The sequence below is a fragment of the Silurus meridionalis genome, chromosome 21 (assembly GCF_014805685.1).
Source record: "Silurus meridionalis isolate SWU-2019-XX chromosome 21, ASM1480568v1, whole genome shotgun sequence".
NCBI lineage: Eukaryota > Metazoa > Chordata > Actinopteri > Siluriformes > Siluridae > Silurus > Silurus meridionalis.
Window position 1 is genome coordinate 14186194 of NC_060904.1, and position 19835 is coordinate 14206028.

General features: G+C 37.1%; 3 protein-coding genes across 3 annotated transcripts; 1 reads left to right on the forward strand and 2 right to left on the reverse strand.

Annotated features, from left to right (window-relative positions):
• Positions 1–21: 21 nt before the first annotated feature.
• zmp:0000000930 (telethonin) lies at positions 22–10658 on the forward strand. The gene is made up of 3 exons (XM_046834113.1): positions 22–112; positions 7979–8118; positions 9320–10658. Exons 2-3 carry the CDS (start codon positions 7982–7984, stop codon positions 9684–9686), a joined length of 504 nt encoding a protein of 167 aa, XP_046690069.1. The 5' UTR covers positions 22–112; positions 7979–7981; the 3' UTR covers positions 9687–10658.
• Positions 10659–12804: 2146 nt separating this feature from the next.
• Positions 12805–15743, reverse strand: ccdc127a (coiled-coil domain containing 127a). The gene is made up of 3 exons (XM_046833641.1): positions 15664–15743; positions 15085–15211; positions 12805–13969 (listed from the first exon to the last, which is right to left on the reverse strand). The coding sequence occupies exons 2-3, from the start codon at positions 15200–15202 to the stop codon at positions 13284–13286; spliced, it is 804 nt and encodes a 267-aa protein (XP_046689597.1). The 5' UTR covers positions 15203–15211; positions 15664–15743; the 3' UTR covers positions 12805–13283.
• A 2784-nt stretch (positions 15744–18527) lies between these two features.
• mrpl32 (mitochondrial ribosomal protein L32) lies at positions 18528–19710 on the reverse strand. Its single transcript, XM_046834124.1, has 3 exons — positions 19537–19710; positions 18944–19125; positions 18528–18845 (listed from the first exon to the last, which is right to left on the reverse strand). The coding sequence occupies exons 1-3, from the start codon at positions 19628–19630 to the stop codon at positions 18594–18596; spliced, it is 528 nt and encodes a 175-aa protein (XP_046690080.1). The 5' UTR covers positions 19631–19710; the 3' UTR covers positions 18528–18593.
• Between the last annotated feature and the right edge of the window lie 125 nt (positions 19711–19835).

Genomic DNA, 19835 nt, shown 5'->3' on the forward strand with positions numbered 1-19835 from the left:
CTCCTCCACCCCCCTCCTCCGAGCAGATTAAACAGTTTAAGGATTATTCATCCTGCTCAACAGCCTACTGAGAGTTAGCCGAGATGACCTCCTAAGGTTTCCTAACCAGCAAGTAATCATATTATTAATTCATTAATGCATAATATGAATAAAAAGTATGTGGACTCACAAATATATGTGGATCTCCCTCAAAAGTGTAGCCACAAAATCACAAGTTCACAATTGTAACACAATGGCTTTATAACATTATAACTCCTATTTACTGGAAAAAGAAAATGCTCCAGCATGACAATGCTCCTGTGCATCAAGAAACATGGACCTCCACAGAGCCCTGACCACAACAGGCCTTTCATACAACATCAGAACCTGAGGTTACTAAAGCCCCCATGGCTAAATGGGCATATTCCTGAACCCTAGCTATCTAGTGGAATGTCTTTCTGAAGACTGGGGGTCTAAATCTGGTATAAGACTGTGGGGAAAGTACATACGAGACACTGATTAATGCATTACTGACTTTACTGCCAGCAATCATATATACACAATTTCTTATTTGTTGTACATACATTTGATATCTATCTGTCAATCAATCAATCAATCAATCAATCTATCTATCTATCTATCTATCTATCTATCTATCTATCTATCTATCTATCTATCTATCTATCTATCAATCAATCAATCAATCAATCAATCAGTCTGTCTGTCTGTCTGTCTGTCTGTCTGTCTGTCTGTCTGTCTGTCTGTCTGTCTGTCTGCAAGGGTGTGATGATAAGGTGTCCTCAAATGTTCAGCTATATAGTGTTTTATTATTATTATTATTATTATTATTATTATTATTATTATTATTATTGTGTTGTTGTTGTTGTTAGTAATAAGAAGAATATAAAATTATTAGTAATAATAATAATTATGATTATTATGATTATTATCACATTAATAGCTAAGGGCTTATAGCAACCATGACAAAAATAAAGCAATAACTATAAATAAATGATTATTAATTGATTAATTAATAACTATTACTACTCCGTTTTTTATTACTAATACACTCAGTGGTCACTTTATTAGGCCAGTGATTGTAGCGGTGTAATTAATACACTGCTTCCCTGTTTGAGGATATTTGAAAACCTTTTCTACTCTGGCCATGAACAGAATTGGATCACTATACATTCCCCTCATCAACTACTAACAGAAATGCGAAATATTTGTATATGAGTAACGACATTTAGGTTCGTGATTAAAAGACTAATAAAATGCAAAGGTTTAGAATTCGTTTCATCTCCTTTTATTTACATTTTGCTCCATTAAACCAATTTGTAGTTGTGTAGATTATTGGACCGTGTGACTGCGTTTCATGTTTCCCAAAGTTTGTCCTGGCAAGTCATTTTGAATCTGAGGGGGAAAAAAACACTAGTGTACTGAGCAGCAGACATTGCATGGGTTAGTCAAGTAAAATAATGGCAGTTGATAATAGAAACAGCGTAAGTGTGGTTAAGAAAAAATAAAAACCAAAAGCAACATCAGTGACATCACCTTCATAATCCAGAGTGCAAGATTGAAAGTAGCACAATCTACAATTTCAGTAAGACTTGGAGAGCAGAAACATCAAGGACATACCACAAAAATGTAAACAACTCATTAGCAGTAACAATCAGAGTGTCAGATCAAAATAAATACAGAGGTGAGCCTCAAAAGCTGATACATGGTGGTGGTAGTGAAACATGGTGGTGGTAGTGTCAAGGCTTGGTTAGCACAGTACTTCTGTAAAGGGTTCACTAATCTTTTTCTGATTGTGTAACTCAGGATGTTTGCAGCAAAATGAATTCAGAAGACATTTTGTCTGGCAATTTACAAGCAGAAAGACAATGATCCAAAACATACTGGCAACTTTACTAATGACTTTATCCAGGGAAAAGTGGAATGTTTTAGACTGGTCACCAAACCTTGGCCCAGCTTATCATTTAATACAGCTCCTGAAGAGGAGAGTGAAGTGAGCAACCTTAATCAATTCTGAACAGGTAAAAGCCTGAAAAAGCATCAAATGATGGCAAGCAGCAACATGCAACGGTTACATACATTAATTAGCATTATCTTTTTCTATATTTTGCCTGCCTAGAAATACAAAAGGTTCTATGTTTATGTTAACACATCTAGGCATACATAGCAACAACAAAAAAATCCTAAAAGCTCATCTCATATACGTTTTTTGATTTTTAAACCCGAATGTTTTCAGCTTACAGCAAAGTCAAATTAATTGGCTTTGCCGTTCCAGTTTTGAAGAGGATTATTACACAGCTGGATGTCACAGAATCCGGTGTTACAGCAGTCACATTAACATGGCTGTTGTACTAGCGATTGGGTTGGGTATACGTTTTTAGGTGTAACGACATTAATATGCAATTTTAAACACTTTAGTGGCTTTAGAAAAAGTCCCCCAGCTCATATCATGCAGTATCTTTCCACTTATAGTGAAGTGGGGAGCAGACGAAACTCTGCAGCTTTCAGGCTACAGTCAGCAACTGTACAACACAGTAATGTGATGCTGTATGTTGGGGTTTACGTCAATTAATATTACTTCATCACTATAAGAGTGAATTGAACTCTGTTATTTTGTGTTGCTGAAGGAGCTCATTTAATTAAACACTGGAATTTTTTACATTTCTGGAGACTTTCAAATGTCTCTGCACGACTGATGCACCCGTACAGGACTTTCTGTTTCTCAATGAGTTTTCCAATTGACTAAGTTGTCCTCACTTTATTACATAGAAAATGATCTGGGTCATCAGCTGTGTTTCATATGTATGATAATACACTTAATATTATTCTCAGAAGTAATTGAGGTATAGCTGATTTATTGCTTTTGTGATTTTTACTGAGAAATTGTTTACATCATCGCATCACATTTCAGGAAATCCAGCTCTTCGTCTGCTGTCTCTGTTTTGCCATAAATTGCACTGAAAAACTATGATTAAGTGGAAAATAGAAGTGGAGCAAAGAGACAAAAACGATCTTTGTGTGTGTGTGTGTGTGTGGAGAGAGAAAAGGAAAGAGACAGTAAAAGATCCCCCAGGGCCTAAGTGACCTTGAAGGATTAAAGCTGACATCCGTTTTGCTGCTCAGATATTAGGCTGGGTGTCGGGCTGCAGACGTTTCTTTTAGGAAAGCTATTTATAATATTAGGAAAAGTAAAGCAATATTCTTTACAGCCTTCAGAACATCACTTTGGGATTTTGAAACTGCTTTTTTAAGACAACAACAAAAAAAACACCACCCAGACTGGTTATATTTCTCCGTGGTAACAGTTTGACTGTTTAGACTGTACGGCTTTACAGGTTTTACAGATTCAGCATGAATCAGATTTCTTAGAAGATTAACAGCACAAACATCGATGTTCCTCTTTTTCAGAGTTTACTGACAGTTCTGTCTACCAGTTACTCAAACGTTTGGGGAACTACTGCATATGACTCATGCTTTTCAGTAACGTCAGAAATATCCACTCCATTATATTCAATATTCAGTCAGTAATTTCTTTATCCAACTGTAATGAATCTGGAGCCTGCCTGGAAAAACTGGCACAAAGTGGGAATCAGAGATGTAAAGAGTACCTGAAAATCATACCAGACACAATAATATTATACTAAAGTCAAAGTATAGATACCTTACTGCAAAACTTACTTTATTGCAAGTTAAAAGTCCAAAATGACTCTAATATGAGTAACAGAGTATCTGATTTGAACAGTACTTAAGTATTTGACTCATTGAATGCAGAGCAATGCACTAGATCTCGACACTAAGACGCATGTTAGTGAAAAGTCAAAACCCATTGATCTGTGAGGTTTTATTCCCTAAAATACACATCAATTTGTACACATCAATGCTGCACTACTAACAGACTCTTCAACATGGCAAATAAAGCAAAAATCAAACAAAACAAAAAAGTAGGAAAGCAATCTTTCTAAAAATGACAAATACAGTTACAGTATCATGTGACAAGGTAGAAGAACTATTTCTAGAATTAGTATTTAAAGGGTATTTAAGTAAATTATTTTAGATAAATGAAATCCAAATATTCAGAGCTGATTTGATGGACCAAAGAATTTCAAAAAAGAGCAATATTTTTTATTTACCTTCAACAAAAGCTGGTTATTTTAATTTTTTGAAATTTATTTGAACTCTTTTTTTGGATTAAAAATGCAGATGTGGGTAGAGGAGTGTTAAGACTTAATGATATCTTCAACAGAGGTACAGTTAGAAAGTGCGATACTTTACACAAACAATCACCTGAGCTCAGGATCATGTATATAGAGAGTTAAATGCATTTTAGAGAGTCACTACATATGTTACATTGTTAAGACTCTGTGGGAGAAAATGTCTTGAAATTAGAAATGTATGACTATCTTCTTGTTGTTCTTCATCATTTTCTTATTTCAATATGTCACCCACTTTTTTAAGGAGTAGAGAAGCTGGACATTTTAGTGTCTCTGTCTCTGACGTAAATGAAACCGGACAGCTCTGAATCTTGAATTCCAACTATTCCTGCCATATTCAGCCTCATATGTAACTGGATTACTGTATCGCATTGATGTCATATTCTAATAAAACTGCTCAACATGACAGATAGAGTTACACCTCATGCGTAGAGATCACATGAGGTGATGACAACATTCATTTCCATTGCACTGGCCCAACAGAGGCTTCGGGAGCACCTTAGATTTAGGCAAATGGAAAAAAGAGTAAGCCGAGATTTCGAGGGACGTGACATGTGTAATAAAGTCAGCTTGAAAACACATTGAAGTGTACCGTGTATGCGATTTCAAACCATCAATGTTGTAAGACAGCAGCACCCCCCTGCCGGGGATGATCTTTTAAATCTCTGCCCTTTCGGCTTGTTTTGAAAATCGAACAAATACAGTCACTGCCATAGAGAGGTGGATATTGGGACAAAAAAAGCTGGGGTTGGTAGATTGTATGCACAGTCAGATATGGGGTTTATAGGACAAAGAAATGGCATATTTATTCATAATCAGTAACCATTGTATTGTGATCAAGGTCCTGGTGGGTAAATTTAAATAATAGCTGCAGGGGACGAAAAGGTAGGACAGAATTACTGCAGCAGCAAGTGAGAATAGGAATCAAAATACAATCATGAGCATGTCTCAACTCAGTATTTTAAAGCCATGACCCTTAACAAGGTATGCCTGCTGCATAGAATAGAGCTCCAGGATGCTTGTTCATATATCGAAGATCTCTAAAGTCTTTGCCAGATAAACATGCTATTTTAGTCCTGAACTGGGTCATTTGTGACTGTCTGGTTTACTCAGACCTTATTTTAACTTCTATTGTTGTACCAACTACAGCTTTAATATTTGGTCCATAACTTCTTGTCCAACTCCAAAGCTAAGAAATAATGCAATATTTGAAATAGACCCTTTCTGGGTTGTTCTACACTTCACCATGCATCAGTTTATTGAGGTTGGCCATATACTCGTATGGCAGTTTTACCAGTTTTGCGATATCCAAAAAGCAATATTTCCATAAATAAAGTTCCTTGAAATATGCTACCACATTCTTGCATAGAGCAAACACTCAAATATAGCATCGTTGCACTAAAACATTTTGAAATTTTCAGGACCAAATAGTGAATTCAAATTTCCCAACATTATGGATGTCATCATAATTTGAACTCCAATCAAAATGCAATAATGATTTTAATTTTGACTCTGGATTCAGTATTCATACCATAAATGTCGGCATGCAGTCCCATAAAAGATTTTATGCACTTCATTAATTAAATATGCAACAGTAATTTCTTAAACATGCCAAAAACTTTTATTGGAAATGTTGTTGTCCGACTTCAAGAGCAACAGAACATAACCTACTAGGTCTCTCTGCACTTCGCCATCCATCATTTAATGAAAAAACTTCATATTGCACTTGTCATCTGCTCTAGACCAAAGCTCCAGTTACAGCACAAGTGCTTGGCACGGGAACAGGACTCATGCAGCTGATATGGTTCTGATAGTTCTGCTTGCACTCGTTGGCACGTAATTCGAAACAACGCTTTCGCAAACAGGAATTTCCCAACTAATCAATGTTTAACACTTATAAAGCAATTTATGTCATTAAAACCTGACAGGTTGTACACTATTTTGTGACATATACAGTATTTTCTAAATTATAGCTGGTTTTAGCTTCTTATCTGGAGGTTCTCATGGCTGCCATGAACTTTAAATGTGCCCAATGTGGTATTTGTTGTATTTGAATGTAGGTATCAAGCTCCACCTTTTTTATAATACGAAATTTGCTTGTGGTTTTGTTTGGTCTGTTAGCCACACCCTGCTTTACAATCACTTCCTGTGCATAGTTTACCTGAGTCTTGGTAGCATGTGATTTACATCTTGTCTTCATGCCTGTGCTGTGTTGATATTAGATAGATAGATAGATAGATAGATAGATAGATAGATAGATAGATAGATAGATAGATAGATAGATAGATAGATAGACAGACAGACAGACAGACAGACAGACAGACAGACAGACAGACAGATCACTTTTTATAATGTTATAGTGTCATGATGTTATGCCTGTTTGGTGAATATTTTACCCATTTCTCATTATGCTTAGTTTGACTTGTATATATGATATCTTCGTTCTGTGTCCCTGGAAGAACAGACATTGGTCATTTGGGGGAAGCACAGATGGTCCTGCAATTAACAGGAAAGATACCTCCAGCGCAACAACCTGGACACATTGAAACACTTTAATTAGCTTCAACCTTTTTTTTGAGTAGGATCCAAAGATTAACTTCAGACAGTGCTAGACTTGTGGACGCCCAAACCTTGCTCCATAGAGTGCTTCAAGGATTCTTGGGATACTTGAATTTCTACTGGTGTCCCACAGAAGCCATTCATATCTTCCACCACCTTGGTTGCTGTCTTCCACTGGGATCTTCAACAAAAGTTCAGAGATGTTTATGTTGTCTATAACTGGATTAATATTAGCTCTTAAGACATTATAATGTGCCACATATGGCAATAAAGCATTTATTTTTCAACTAATAATAGCAGTTCCCAGTAGAAACATTAAAATAACAAATGATCCATGTTGAAGACACATGTGACAACAACTTTTTGGCACTGTGCTATACACACTTATATCTATAAACACTCCTGTATTTTATCAACAATACTAGACAAGGGTTATGTACACACCTGCGTGTGTGTGTGTGTGTGTGTGTCCTTGTGTTATGAATATGAGTAACAGCAGTGATGGAGAAAGTGTCCGAAGAGCACATCCACGTCACCGAAGGGTATGTACCCTGCAAGAAACGCTGACAACTGACAGAAAATAGTGACTCCACTACATCGGTTGTGTCAGAGAAATCTGTGTCTTGTGCTATTAATAGCCAGGCCTGCTCAGAAACCCGAGACGCTCAGGTCTTTAATATCAAGGTCATTTGCAAATTGAGCATTAGGATAATTTGTGAGGTTTACAAATGTTATTTACTAAAACAAAAAACCTTTAAAAATATACCTGAAAATACATGACTACCACAAGAATGAGTTTTCTAAAATAATTTTTTTTATAGATATAGTAAGAAATAAAATGCATTATAATGTGAAGGGATCTTAGTCATGTTTTTTAATGGTGCTGTAATTGTCGATGGATGTAACTGTTTAAAATCTCATCACCGAATGTTGCACGTTAGCAATAACCATAAAGTCATAATGAGCTGAAGTTGAGAAGGCTGAGATGTGCTGAGTGGCTGTGTTGATGGAACTGCCCTCTTCATGTTAGTAAAAAGCACTTGGGATTTGTTTTTCTGCCCATAGGGTACGCCAATCAGTACACACTTATCATGAGATCCGATTCCAAAAATAGCAGCACCAGGTTATTTAAGGACCACAAGAAATTAAAGTTACCATCGCTTGCTAGTTAACAGTCACAATCATAACCTCTTATTTGATGTATTTTAAAGAAGATGCATTGCCTGAGCCAAACCCCCGGGTCTCTTCTGGTCAACTCTTACAGCGACGTGAAAGAAGTTGACGAGAGTAAAAGGGAATCATATGAAGCGAACTGGTTAGACCTGGTGATGGAGACAAGACCAGAGTTCAAGTATGTCTCTCTATTTTATTTAGAGTGTAAACTGAAATCATATGTTTAGAATATAAGGAAGGATTTGGGTGATCTAGTGAGTACAATTTAATCCAAGATTTCTTCTTGTAGTCATTTAACAGCAGTTTTATTATTAGTTTTATAGCAGTTTTATATTATTAGTATAATCTGAGGGCATTCATTATGTTTTATTAGAGACTATCAATAAATAACATGGGCAATACTTTATATTCTGTCAAGTCTTTTTTAATATGTGGCAAAATGGCTAATATTCTCACTCTACTGCTATTGCTTTAAATTGTTACTGCATGTTGAAGTAATAGTCACATGAACAACATAAAGCATACACTATATTCAAGATAATATTCCTTGATACACACTGATATACAACTAGTCAGGTGTCCAGAAGGGCCTTCCTAAAGTCAGGTGTTGTGAGGAAACCTGGGGTGTAGCCAGTGTTCTAATTCAAAAGTGTTCAATAGGGTTAAGGTCAGAGCTATTTAGCAGATTTTCCTCTCCAAACTATGTTTCAAACTATGTTTCCTCTCCAAACTATTGCAAAAATATTAACTTTTGTTTATGTATATATATATATATATATATATATATATATATATATATATATATATATATATATATATACACACAGTATATGTACTAGTATTCTAAAACCTCTGCAGTGAAGAGTTTTTATTTCAATTACCATACACTTCATGTCAGCTTCAACCAGTACAGTACGGCCATTCTCCTCTCACCTCTATCATCAACAAGACAAATAGTTCTGCCCACAGAAACTGCTTTGTTTTATTAACCATTCTTTGTCAACACTAGACTGTTGTGCAGGCTAATTTCAGGACTTTCTAATGCAATCAAACCAGCCAGACGGGTACCAATGCACATGCTACAGTAAATAAGATCAATATCTGTCCCTCATTCTTATGTCTGATGAGAACATTATCTTATCACTGTCCTGAATGTGCAAGATTATATGCATTGTGCTGCTGCCACATGACCAGCTGATTAGATAATTGCATGAACAAACAGGTATACAGTGTTCCTATTAAATTGACCGGTAAGTGTATTTTAGAGATATAAAAACAAATAACTGCAAGATCTCAGAGTTTTTAGTCTTGCGCTAATTAATGCTTATTATGATTGATATCTAAAAATAAATTTCTAATTAAACCATTATCTTTTCCAGAGATACACTCAGTGAGAGAGACTCAGCACGAAAGGAGTCTTATGAACGGAAGCGTGTGCGTCATTTTGTAGTTCGCCGGTTCCTTAATCAGACCTATCGTGTCGGTGAAGATGGAACAAAGCTGCGTGAGTATCATCTACCGTATGAAAAAAGCGTGCTACCCATACAGATCTTCGTGCCCAGGAACCTCAGCACTCCATCAGACACCAGAGAGCTTTCGCCTGGAGACACAGAGAAGACCTGGAGTCAGAAGAAAGTTCTATGGCCCGGTGGGGAAGATGCGATACAACCTGAGAGTGGAGAGTTTCGATTCCGCACACTTGTTTCACCAGCGAGAGACTTGGCACGTGACTTTCAGCGGACTTGAAGAACAACAGTTACAGCTACCTATAGTGCAACACACTGAGTGTTCAATCTTTTAGTATTACTACTTATTATATTACAGCACGATTGGAGTCTTGAATCTGATTAGATTAGATCAGAAGTTGTTGATTAATTTGCTAGAACAGCAGGTCTGACAATAGTTTCGACTGAAAGACAAATTAAATGTATATATTAATGCGCTTGTTCTAATACGTTATCATTTCTGTAGTATTATTTATACAAGGACTTGCATAGCGGATGCTCATAATAGTCAGTCTTATTATCAAACATTTAAAAATGGTGCTGGAATTTGACAAAGAAGGACTGAATCATTTCTAATTGACATAGAAAAGTTCCCAGAATAGAAAACTGAGTGTTTTAGGAGAGAGAGAGAGAGAGAGTGAAATGAAAAAGAGACTGGTGAGGGAATGATGATTTATAGCTGGAATAATGTAAGTGAAAACAGGAAGTTGATTTGTGAACGTTCTGTGACATGTACAAATGTCACATAATACAGCATGCTGATGTGTTATCAATTAAAAACTTCAATTTTTTTTTCCAGATTCCTGTGGTATAAAAAAAATAAAAGCGTTCAGGATGAACCGTTCGATTACATCGCTTTGTCATAAAAAAAATATACAGTATGTATAATCTAAATACACAAGTCATCGATTCTTCCTATATGTATTATGGATGTGCATCTCCATAACTGAAGCTGATTTGATTTGTATCTTGATTCGAGCCAATGATACGCAACGATTCGATACGGTTCACCCCTATTACAATGCAGTGCAATCTGATTTCGACTTGATTCCACACGATGCAATATGTTGCAATGGAAAAAAATATGATGCTATACAAGTCAGTATGGTACAGATAGTTCGCTTTTATGTCTTCGGTTCAGACAAACAGCCAATCATACCTTTACTTAAGTGTCTTCTGACTAATTCATGGCCCTTTCACAAACATGACTATGTGGTGCAACAAAAAAAAAAGAAAGAAAAAAATTAAATAAAACCAGACTTTCTTGACTTGTTCTGTCTGCAGGAAGTTACAGCTCTACCTCTGCCATGTTAATCTGTATTCTATGTGACTCTCAGGACATGCCTCGGTCTCCGTAGTGTTGTGATACGTCATATTCATGTAGCAGCAGTGGTGCTGAGAGAGAACATGCTTGAGAAACAGTTTAACAAGAAGAACTCAATCTACATATAAAATAATGTCACAAATGATTGTTATATATTATATAATAGTTTGGGGCCATCTGGCCATCTGTGGTTCCTCTCCAAACTGTTACCACAAAGATGAAGGACTACCATAGTACACACTTTGTGTGTTTATCTATAGGATGTTTTTGGATGCAGTTATATTAAATTTCCTCTTCACTTGAGCTAAGAGACCCAAAACTGTTCCAGTATGACATGCCCCTCTGCACAAAGCCAGCTCTAGGAAGATTGTTTTACATAGGTTAGAGGAAAAGATCTTGAACCGCCTGCTAGAGAACTTATCCACAGACATCCTTTATAATTGTGTGCCTCCATCTTTGTGGTAAGATTTGGGGGAAGAACTGCATGTAATTGTAATGGGATGTTTAAAAACCACAAATTATACAAATTATAAGGTTTTGGCAAACTTTTGTCTATACAGTTTATATATGTATTTATGTTTAACCTGCTGTAATATGTTTTTATTAGATGTGTATATAGATATATTACAATGCAGAATATACAATTGTAAGATTTTGTTAAAGATTGTTATTATGGTTTTTATAAATCGAGACACAAAGACAATCATTTAGCATGTCTGTGTAGAAATTGTGGACATTCGCGTTCAATAATTTTCTAGAACTAGTAAAATGCTGTCCCAATTGAGCAGATTTCGGTAAAAAAAATGCTTGGTCATGACTTCTCTGAGTGTAACATCTGGAATTTTTAATTTATTGTAATGCTGGCAGGATGAAGGAACAGGGTTCACCCTGACCCAACATTTCAGCCCCCAAATATTCCAAAACATATTTCCTTCTGTGTATAATGGGGTCACTTAATTGTGAAGCAGTGCTGTGCAGCACTTTTATTACCTCTGTACAGTGAGGATTTAGGTTTTGAAATCATATACTGCCATCTAGAGGAAAGTCATCATATAACTTTTGTTATGAAAACGTGTAAATTCCTGGCTAATAAAACATTTCTTCTCAATCCTGCAAACTTTTTTTGTCTTTTATGATTGCGATATTAATTTTTTGTGTTTAATTGCAATATTGGTGACATCATATTCAATTCAAGTTTATTTCTATAGCACAATGGACTTTGTCTCAAAGCAGCTTTAAATGTTTATTTATCCCAGATGAGCAAGCCTGGCGTGACTTCTTATACATGTATAAATGTAAAGTTGATATAATGCTGTAATTACTTTGTGTGCTCTGTGTATGAGAAGAAGGAGAAATGTATGAATTCAATAAAGACAGTACATTTTTATTTTGGATGAAAGAATTTTTTACTTTTTATTGCAGAGATGAACATCTGTAGAAATAAAAAAAAAAAAAGGCCAGATGAAACAGCTACAATTTCATGCTGAACAGCAGAAAAGACTTACAGAAGCAGTATTACTTTAAATGATTGTCAGTAGGTTTAGTAACACCCCCTTTTCTAACAAAGTTAGAAAAACAAAGGGTAAATATTGAAGAAGTGATTTTAGTCGTTTTGGGTCATAATGAGCCACAAAAACACCCTCACGGATTCTCTGGAACTGTGTGGAAGAGAGCAAAGTGCGAGAGGTGCGTGCCCACAGATCTTGAGATCGGATGACGGTGAAGCTCAAAACACGATTTACAGCAATGGGACATCTTGGATAAAAGGTTTTCATGATAGAAAGAAAGGTGATCATTCAGAACCTTCTGTCAATTTAATAGACGCTTCACTCTAAAAAGACAAGTGGATACCAGAAACACAATCTTTCTTTAATTTTTCGATCTGTATGTACACTATATTGTCAAAAGTTTGCGGACACCTGGTCATAAGTATGGTATGTGCTTTTTGAGCATCGCATTTCACATTTATTCCCAATTTTCTCTCATAATTCCCTTCACTCTTCTGAGATGATGTTCCTCTAGATTTTGGAGTGTGATTGTGGACATTCGTGTTCATCAGCCACAAGGGTGTTAGTAGAGTTAGGTACTGCTGTAGGTGAGGTGAGGAGGCCCTGGATGCAGTCAGCATTCACATTCATCCCAAAGGTGTTCAGTAGGAATGAGATCAGAACTGAAGGTGACTCAAGATTTTCCTTTCCAAAACATGTAAACCAGATCTTCATGGAGTTCGCTTTGTGCACAGGGGAATCGCCATGCTGGAACAGGTTTGGGTTTCTAAGTTCAAGTGAACGCAAAAATGTATTACACCGTATCCAAACAAGTCCTGTACAATTGTATGCCTCCAGTTTTGTGGTTACAGTTGATGAACCACAAGAACCACCACATATGGAAAAAAGGTCAGGTGTCCCAATACTTTTGACCATAAAGTGAACATATTCATCAGTGCAAATGAGAACTGCCACACACTATTGGCAACCCATGAAGTTAAAATCAAGTTTCAGTTTCCCTTTAAAGTCACTTGACATCAGGCAGTGACCCTTTCAGCCTGTCCTCTGCTCTTGTGTGTTTCTGCAGCGTAACCTGCAGCCTCCAGTATTTAAGATACAGCCACATCAGCTTCCCGTTTTTCCTCCTGTCCATATTCAGCATGTCTGCGCAGTGTCTTTCGTTCTTAAAAATGTCCTTGATGTCATCCTCCAAGCCCAACTCCGCTGCCGCCGGGTCCTTTGCCACTCTGAGCAGCAGATCTTTCTCGATCTCCCGTCTGCGATCTCTGGGCAGCAGGAGGCTGCAGAAGGCGTTCTGCCTCTCCACCAGCTGCTGCTCCACATCCTGTAGAAAAACCTCGGCTCTCTGTTGCCATTTCTCTTCCTGTTGCAGAGCCGCATGAAGCGCCAGCCCGGCTGCTCCCGTCTGCAGGGCGTGCTTCTTCTCCTCTTCTAGATCGTCACGTTCCTTTTGCAGCTGCTTGCGCTCCTCCATGAGATGCTGGCTCTGTGAGGCCAGGGCCCTCTTGTAGCCCTCTACCCGCTGACGGGCTTTCTCTAGCTCCAGCTCCAGGAGGGCGGCCGTGCGCCGGTTCTCTGTCAGCGTATCTTTATACTTGAGATCCAGGTCTTTGCCGATGGCAGCCACATCCCCCTCGAACTTGCTTTTTGCTTCTTCAATCTGCCTCTGCGACTCACGTGTCCAGATCCAACCTGTCAGGTTGCAGAAGTGAATATATACATCTTTTTATCAGGAGGATTATACCAAAAAAACTACAACAAGATCAAAGAGAGGTAAATACACAAGCTATTATTAAATCAGTGGATTTCTCAAACAATCACAACACATGAATGCACTTTTAGATAACCATTGCAACATAACTCAACATGCTCTTCTAGTTCACCACCAGAACATGGGTAAGCTCCTCTAGATCACTGCCACGACATGGGTATGTTCCTCTAGATCACCGCCACCACCACATGCGTGTGCTCCTCTAGATCAATCTCACAAAACGGGTTTGCTCTTCCAGACCTATATCACCATCACTCTTCTCTATATATAGTATGCACTTTCATGGCACCATTACAACCTGTGTATGCTCTTCTACCTCACAATCATAACATGGGCAAGCTCAGAACACGGATACGCTCTTATAGATCAACACAACAAAATGAGTATGCTTTTCTATATTAGCATCACAACATGGGCATTCCCTTCTAGATCACCATCACAACATGCGCATGCGCTCGTATATCAACACCACAACATGGAGATGCTCAAAACATCATCTCGACATAGGTTTGCTCTGCAACATCAACTTCAACGTAGGGCGGACTCTTTAAGGTCACCATCACGACATGCATATGCTCTTCTATATTAATATCATGACATGGGTATGCTCTTCTATAATTTACTGTGCTATAATTTAAATAATTATTATAACATATTTGCGTTTCAGCACGGCACTACTGCAAGACAGTAATGAAAGTGAATTAAATGCGTCATTGTGAACGTAATATTGTAATAATGTAATACAGTCAGCATTTGATTCATAAGAATATATAAAGTAATGTATGAGCGATCCAGACAGGTTTTGATTTTTTACGGCTTGTCCTCATGACTCATCTGTGTTTTGAAAGACTGTGCTTTGGGACACACCCTGAGTCTCGAGTTGCTCTGCCTAAATCTGGGAGAAAATCTAACAAAAAGGAAACAATCTCCCTGGAAAATAAGATGGAAAATGGCAGCAACTATTCAAGCGATGACTTTTTTAGGTCCAGGCGACACACTTTTGGATCACAGCATCAACCTTCGCTTAGATACTCACGAAAAGCAGCAAGGCCAAGCATTGGCACTAACAGTGCGTAGTTCCACTTCCCTCCATCAGGACCCTGATTGGGTACTGGCCTTATATTCCATCCAGGAGGATCATTCAGGTTGTTCATGGAGATAGTCTGGAAGTCAAATGCAAAATGATTTTACTCAGAGGATTATTTATCAAAACAAACAAACAAACAAACAAACAAACAAACAAACAAACAAACAGATCATTCATACAGTTTGCTCACTTGGGCCTATCAGTGTTTCATTTTGATTCATTGATTTATATAAGATTATGTTTAAATGTCCACTGTCATTCTCCAGATGTTATGCAAAAATATATTTTGGTGCATTTGGGAAAAATGCACCAAAATTCGAACCACACAGTAAATAAAGGCTTCATTAAAACATACAGGCAAAAACATGACTAAACCAGTCTCAGGTTACGCCTGGAGCCCTTGTATTACAGTGCTAATTAATGCTAATTTGCTCCTCGGATCAATATTAATTATCTGTGCATTTATTTTTACACCGAGCAACGGTTTTTGATAATAAATTACGCTTTTATAAACAATCATCTGCTCACCTTAGGGGGGGGAAATGCCCAAAAACTCGTCTCTTCTTTAAGGCGCTTCGTTCAATGTTACGCTGTGAACGTTATTTACGCAGCAAACGCAAAAACAGACGTGTTTATCTTGACACGGGGGGGGTGTATTCTGTTTTAAATGTCGTTTTTTCACTGAAAATAGACAATTATTTAATTAAAAATTCTACACATACTTGTATATACTGTTCATATAGTTATTTGTTTAAAAGTGCACAAACTTATTTTTACTGATAATGCAGTGCTATTGGTTTAAGTTTGGATTACCCCCATGTTACAGAGCGAATTGGTATAATCCAATGACGGGACCTTTATAAATGCACGTTATGCTGGTGCGGCAAAACAAGAGTTAGATTTGAATAGTCATGAAATGATGATCGTTATTGTTATTATTATTAAATATACAGCAATAAACGTAGGTTTTAATGGTTCTATTAACATCCATCTTTCCCTTAAATTTACTTTTTTAGATAAGTAGAGTACTTTATTAATCCCAAAGGTAAATGTTTGTTACAGCAGTCAGTTCTCAGACATACAACAAAATACAGGCAACAAAGTATTATCATTATTGTTATTAGTAATTATTACTTTATTATGATTTATATGCATCTATGTATTATTATTATTATTATTATTATTATTATTATTATTATTATTATTTGCCCAATTATTACAATTATGAAAAAAAGCTATAATACACTAATGCATTTAAGGGGGGAATCTGAGAACTGCACATTAAGGTGCATTAACAAAATAAAACAGTGCAAAATAATAATATACAGTTTTTATGTGCATGATGATTGTATATACAGGGGGAACTTACACAGAGATGGCTGAAGTACACACATCCTTCACTTAAGTAGAAGTACAAATACTTATGTTTTAAAAGACTGGTAAAAGTTGAACTGCACTTTTTCACTCAGGTTAAAGTAAAAAGTTTTGGGCTCTGACATGTACTTCAGTAAAAAGGAGTCTTTACTACTACCTGTTTTAGTGCCATGCTGGTAACTGGACCTCACATCATATTTATATATTAATACAAAAGAATTTCTAATTATGTTATCTAATAAATGTATCCAGGCTGAACAACCACCATATAGAACACAATCAGAGAAAAGATGATGATGATCAGGAATGTGTCTGTTCTCAGTCATGTTTACATCACTGACTCCCTCTGTCTCATCCACGTCTAGACCACGTCTGTGATGTGTGAGAGCCAGAAAATGATACACCAGTGGTCGATTGAAGAAGCCACACAAAGACAAGAAACGCGATGAGAAAAAAAATTATGTCACTGAATAGATAAAAACTAAAGTGTCTGGTTTGAAAGTGTAAGAAGTAGAAAGTAGAGATATTTGTGTAAAAAATGTAATGAGTGAAAGTAAAAAGTACTGATACCAGAAAAATCTACTGAAGTACAGTAACAAAGTATTTGTACTTTATTACTTCCCACCTCTGAACTTACATAAGTACACAAGTTGTACTAGCAATTTGTAATATTAACAAAAGTACACGATCATATCAGTTCTATAAGATGGACAACCTTAAGAGACTGTAGATCGATTCTACTGTATTGATTTGATTGTTTTTTTCTTGACCGGCTCACACGATTGCTTATGAAGAAATTCACACACAAAGCTTCTGTTTTATATTAATCTGTCATGGGTAGAGCATGAGGTCAGAGACTTTCCCCCCCCTAATATTTTACTGTCCAGTTTTCTGTGGCAATGATAGCTTTACATTCCTTTATTACATCAGGAACCTGGTGTAGGGTTATGTTGTTGTAGCCCCTACTTAGAGTGCTTAGAGTTACTACTACATTCAGCACAGACCAGCCTGGTATTTTTCCTCTGAACTCTTACACAGCTGCCAGACCTTCCACACAGAGGATGTGCTTTGACTAAAGCCACATCAGCATTTTTAATGATGCGATATAATAGATTTTATAAAACATTTATCTAAATGTAAAAAAATCTGAATGGCTAGGCCGGCATATCAGAATTCTGGCCCAAAGTTTGTGTTTTTTATGACAATCATGTACTGGGCGAATAAAATAAATCAGAAAAACCTAATAGAATAGACAAGTTTGGAAATGAGCCTACTTCTTCTTCTTTTGGCTGCTCTTATTAGGGGTCGCCACAGCAGATCATCCAGCTCCATACCACCCTGTCCTTTACATCTGCCTCTTTCAAACCACCTATCTGCATGTCTTCCCTCATCACATCCATGAACCTCCTTGGCCTTCCTCTTTTCCTCCTTCCTGGTGGCTCCATCCTCAGCATTCTCCTACTGATATACCCCATGACCCTCCTCTGCACATGTCCAAACAATCTCAATCTCGCCTCCCTCACCTGGTCTCCAAAACGTCCCACATGCGCTGTCCCTCATTTCTAAACCTGTCCATCCTCATCACTCCCCAAAAAAATCTTCAGCTCTGCTACCTCCAGCTCCACATCCGGTCTTTTACTCAATGCCACTGTCTCTAATCCATACAACATTTCAGGTCTCACCACAGTCCTATAAACTTTCCCTTTCACTCTTGCAGATACTCTTCTATCACAAATCACTCCTGTCACTCTTCTCCACCCACTCTACCCTGCCTGCACTCTTTTCTTCACTTCTCTAACACACTCTCAATTACTTTAAAATTGGGCCTACTTAATATATAAAAACACCCTGCAGTATGCCGGTATCCACAAAGCAATTACACAAACGATACAGAAATCCTTCAGTTTGGCTTTGGTCTGCTTTTAACCCTGTCTTTTCATTTTAAACATACCTGATATCTGTCATATTTAATACTGGTTTGAATAGTAGCAGCAAAAGAAAGACTTTCGAAACATAAATGCAGTTTTACAGATTCTGTACTTTAATATTGAACATATTATACAAAAAAAGAAGCTCAGGGTAAGTTACAGGTTAAACCAGGAGGGGCGTTTTCTGCTTCGCTCCACTATTCTCTTTTCCTTGTCTACTTCACGAGGAACTTCGTTCTCATACAGCACCACAGTCTCCATAGTAGGTGCATTGTGAGGGCGGCCTTCCATAAGTTCAATCTGTTTCCGTATCATGGCCGTCTCCTTTTGGACCTTCTCATAGCAAAACCCACAGAGAATATTCTTCTGTTTAAGGTTCCCACATTCTGGACATGGCTCGATGTTTGTCTAAGGAAAATAAATCAGTTTATATTTAAGAAATTTTTTTCACACAAAAATCCAATGTAAATGATAATGCTTTTTCGTGCCACATTTCACAGACTTGCCTTGATTTCGATCAGTTTATTTGGGTTTCGTCTTCTGCAGCGGTTCACCTCGATGGTGCGCCTCTTTTTGGGTGCAGCCATCCAGAAGATGCTGTCCAGGAAACTGGGCTCAGAGCTCTCTTCATCTCTTATTTGCTGAGGGTGAGGAAGAAGGCTGGGTCCATTCACTGCCAAAGCAGGACCTAGGCAGACAAATTGCAAAAATCATAAGAAAAAGAATTATTTTTGTGGACATAAGATAAAGTATTACACATCTGGTACATAAGTGGCATAACCAATAACAGTATTGAGCACATATTTGATAACGATACAAATCAGGTTGCCAGATTGGAAAGAATATTTCCATTCCAATACGAATTTAAATATTTCTGTTAGAACAGAAAACATCTTCTCCTGCTTCTGTAAGATTGAATCTAATACAAAATATGTTCGTTGGTGTGTTTAATTGAATCGTAATAATATAATCAATGAAAATAATATGCATTTAAAAAATATACGATGTCCTTGTCAATCTGGCAACCGTGCCGCGACACCATGTTGCCCCTTTTAGGTTGACTTATTAAACATTTCTTATTGTTTCGATTGTTACTTACCTAATTTATCATTAAACCCTGCAGTCTGTATTAACTTGGACTCCAGCTGTTGTAAAGAACATCTAAGAAACCGGAAAAATCCTATCAGCGACATTATGTTGTATTTACAGAGACCAGCACACACACTACAACATCCTCACGGTCACTCAGCCAAGAGTCGCCAAATGCGCACGCGCATATTCTTACTCTAGTTCATGATTGGAAGTTGTAGTTCTAAATTGTACATTAATACTGCGTGAATAGCGTGTTTCCCATTTTGACAACGCAGCTCAGCAGTAAACAGAATTTAATAATCTCTA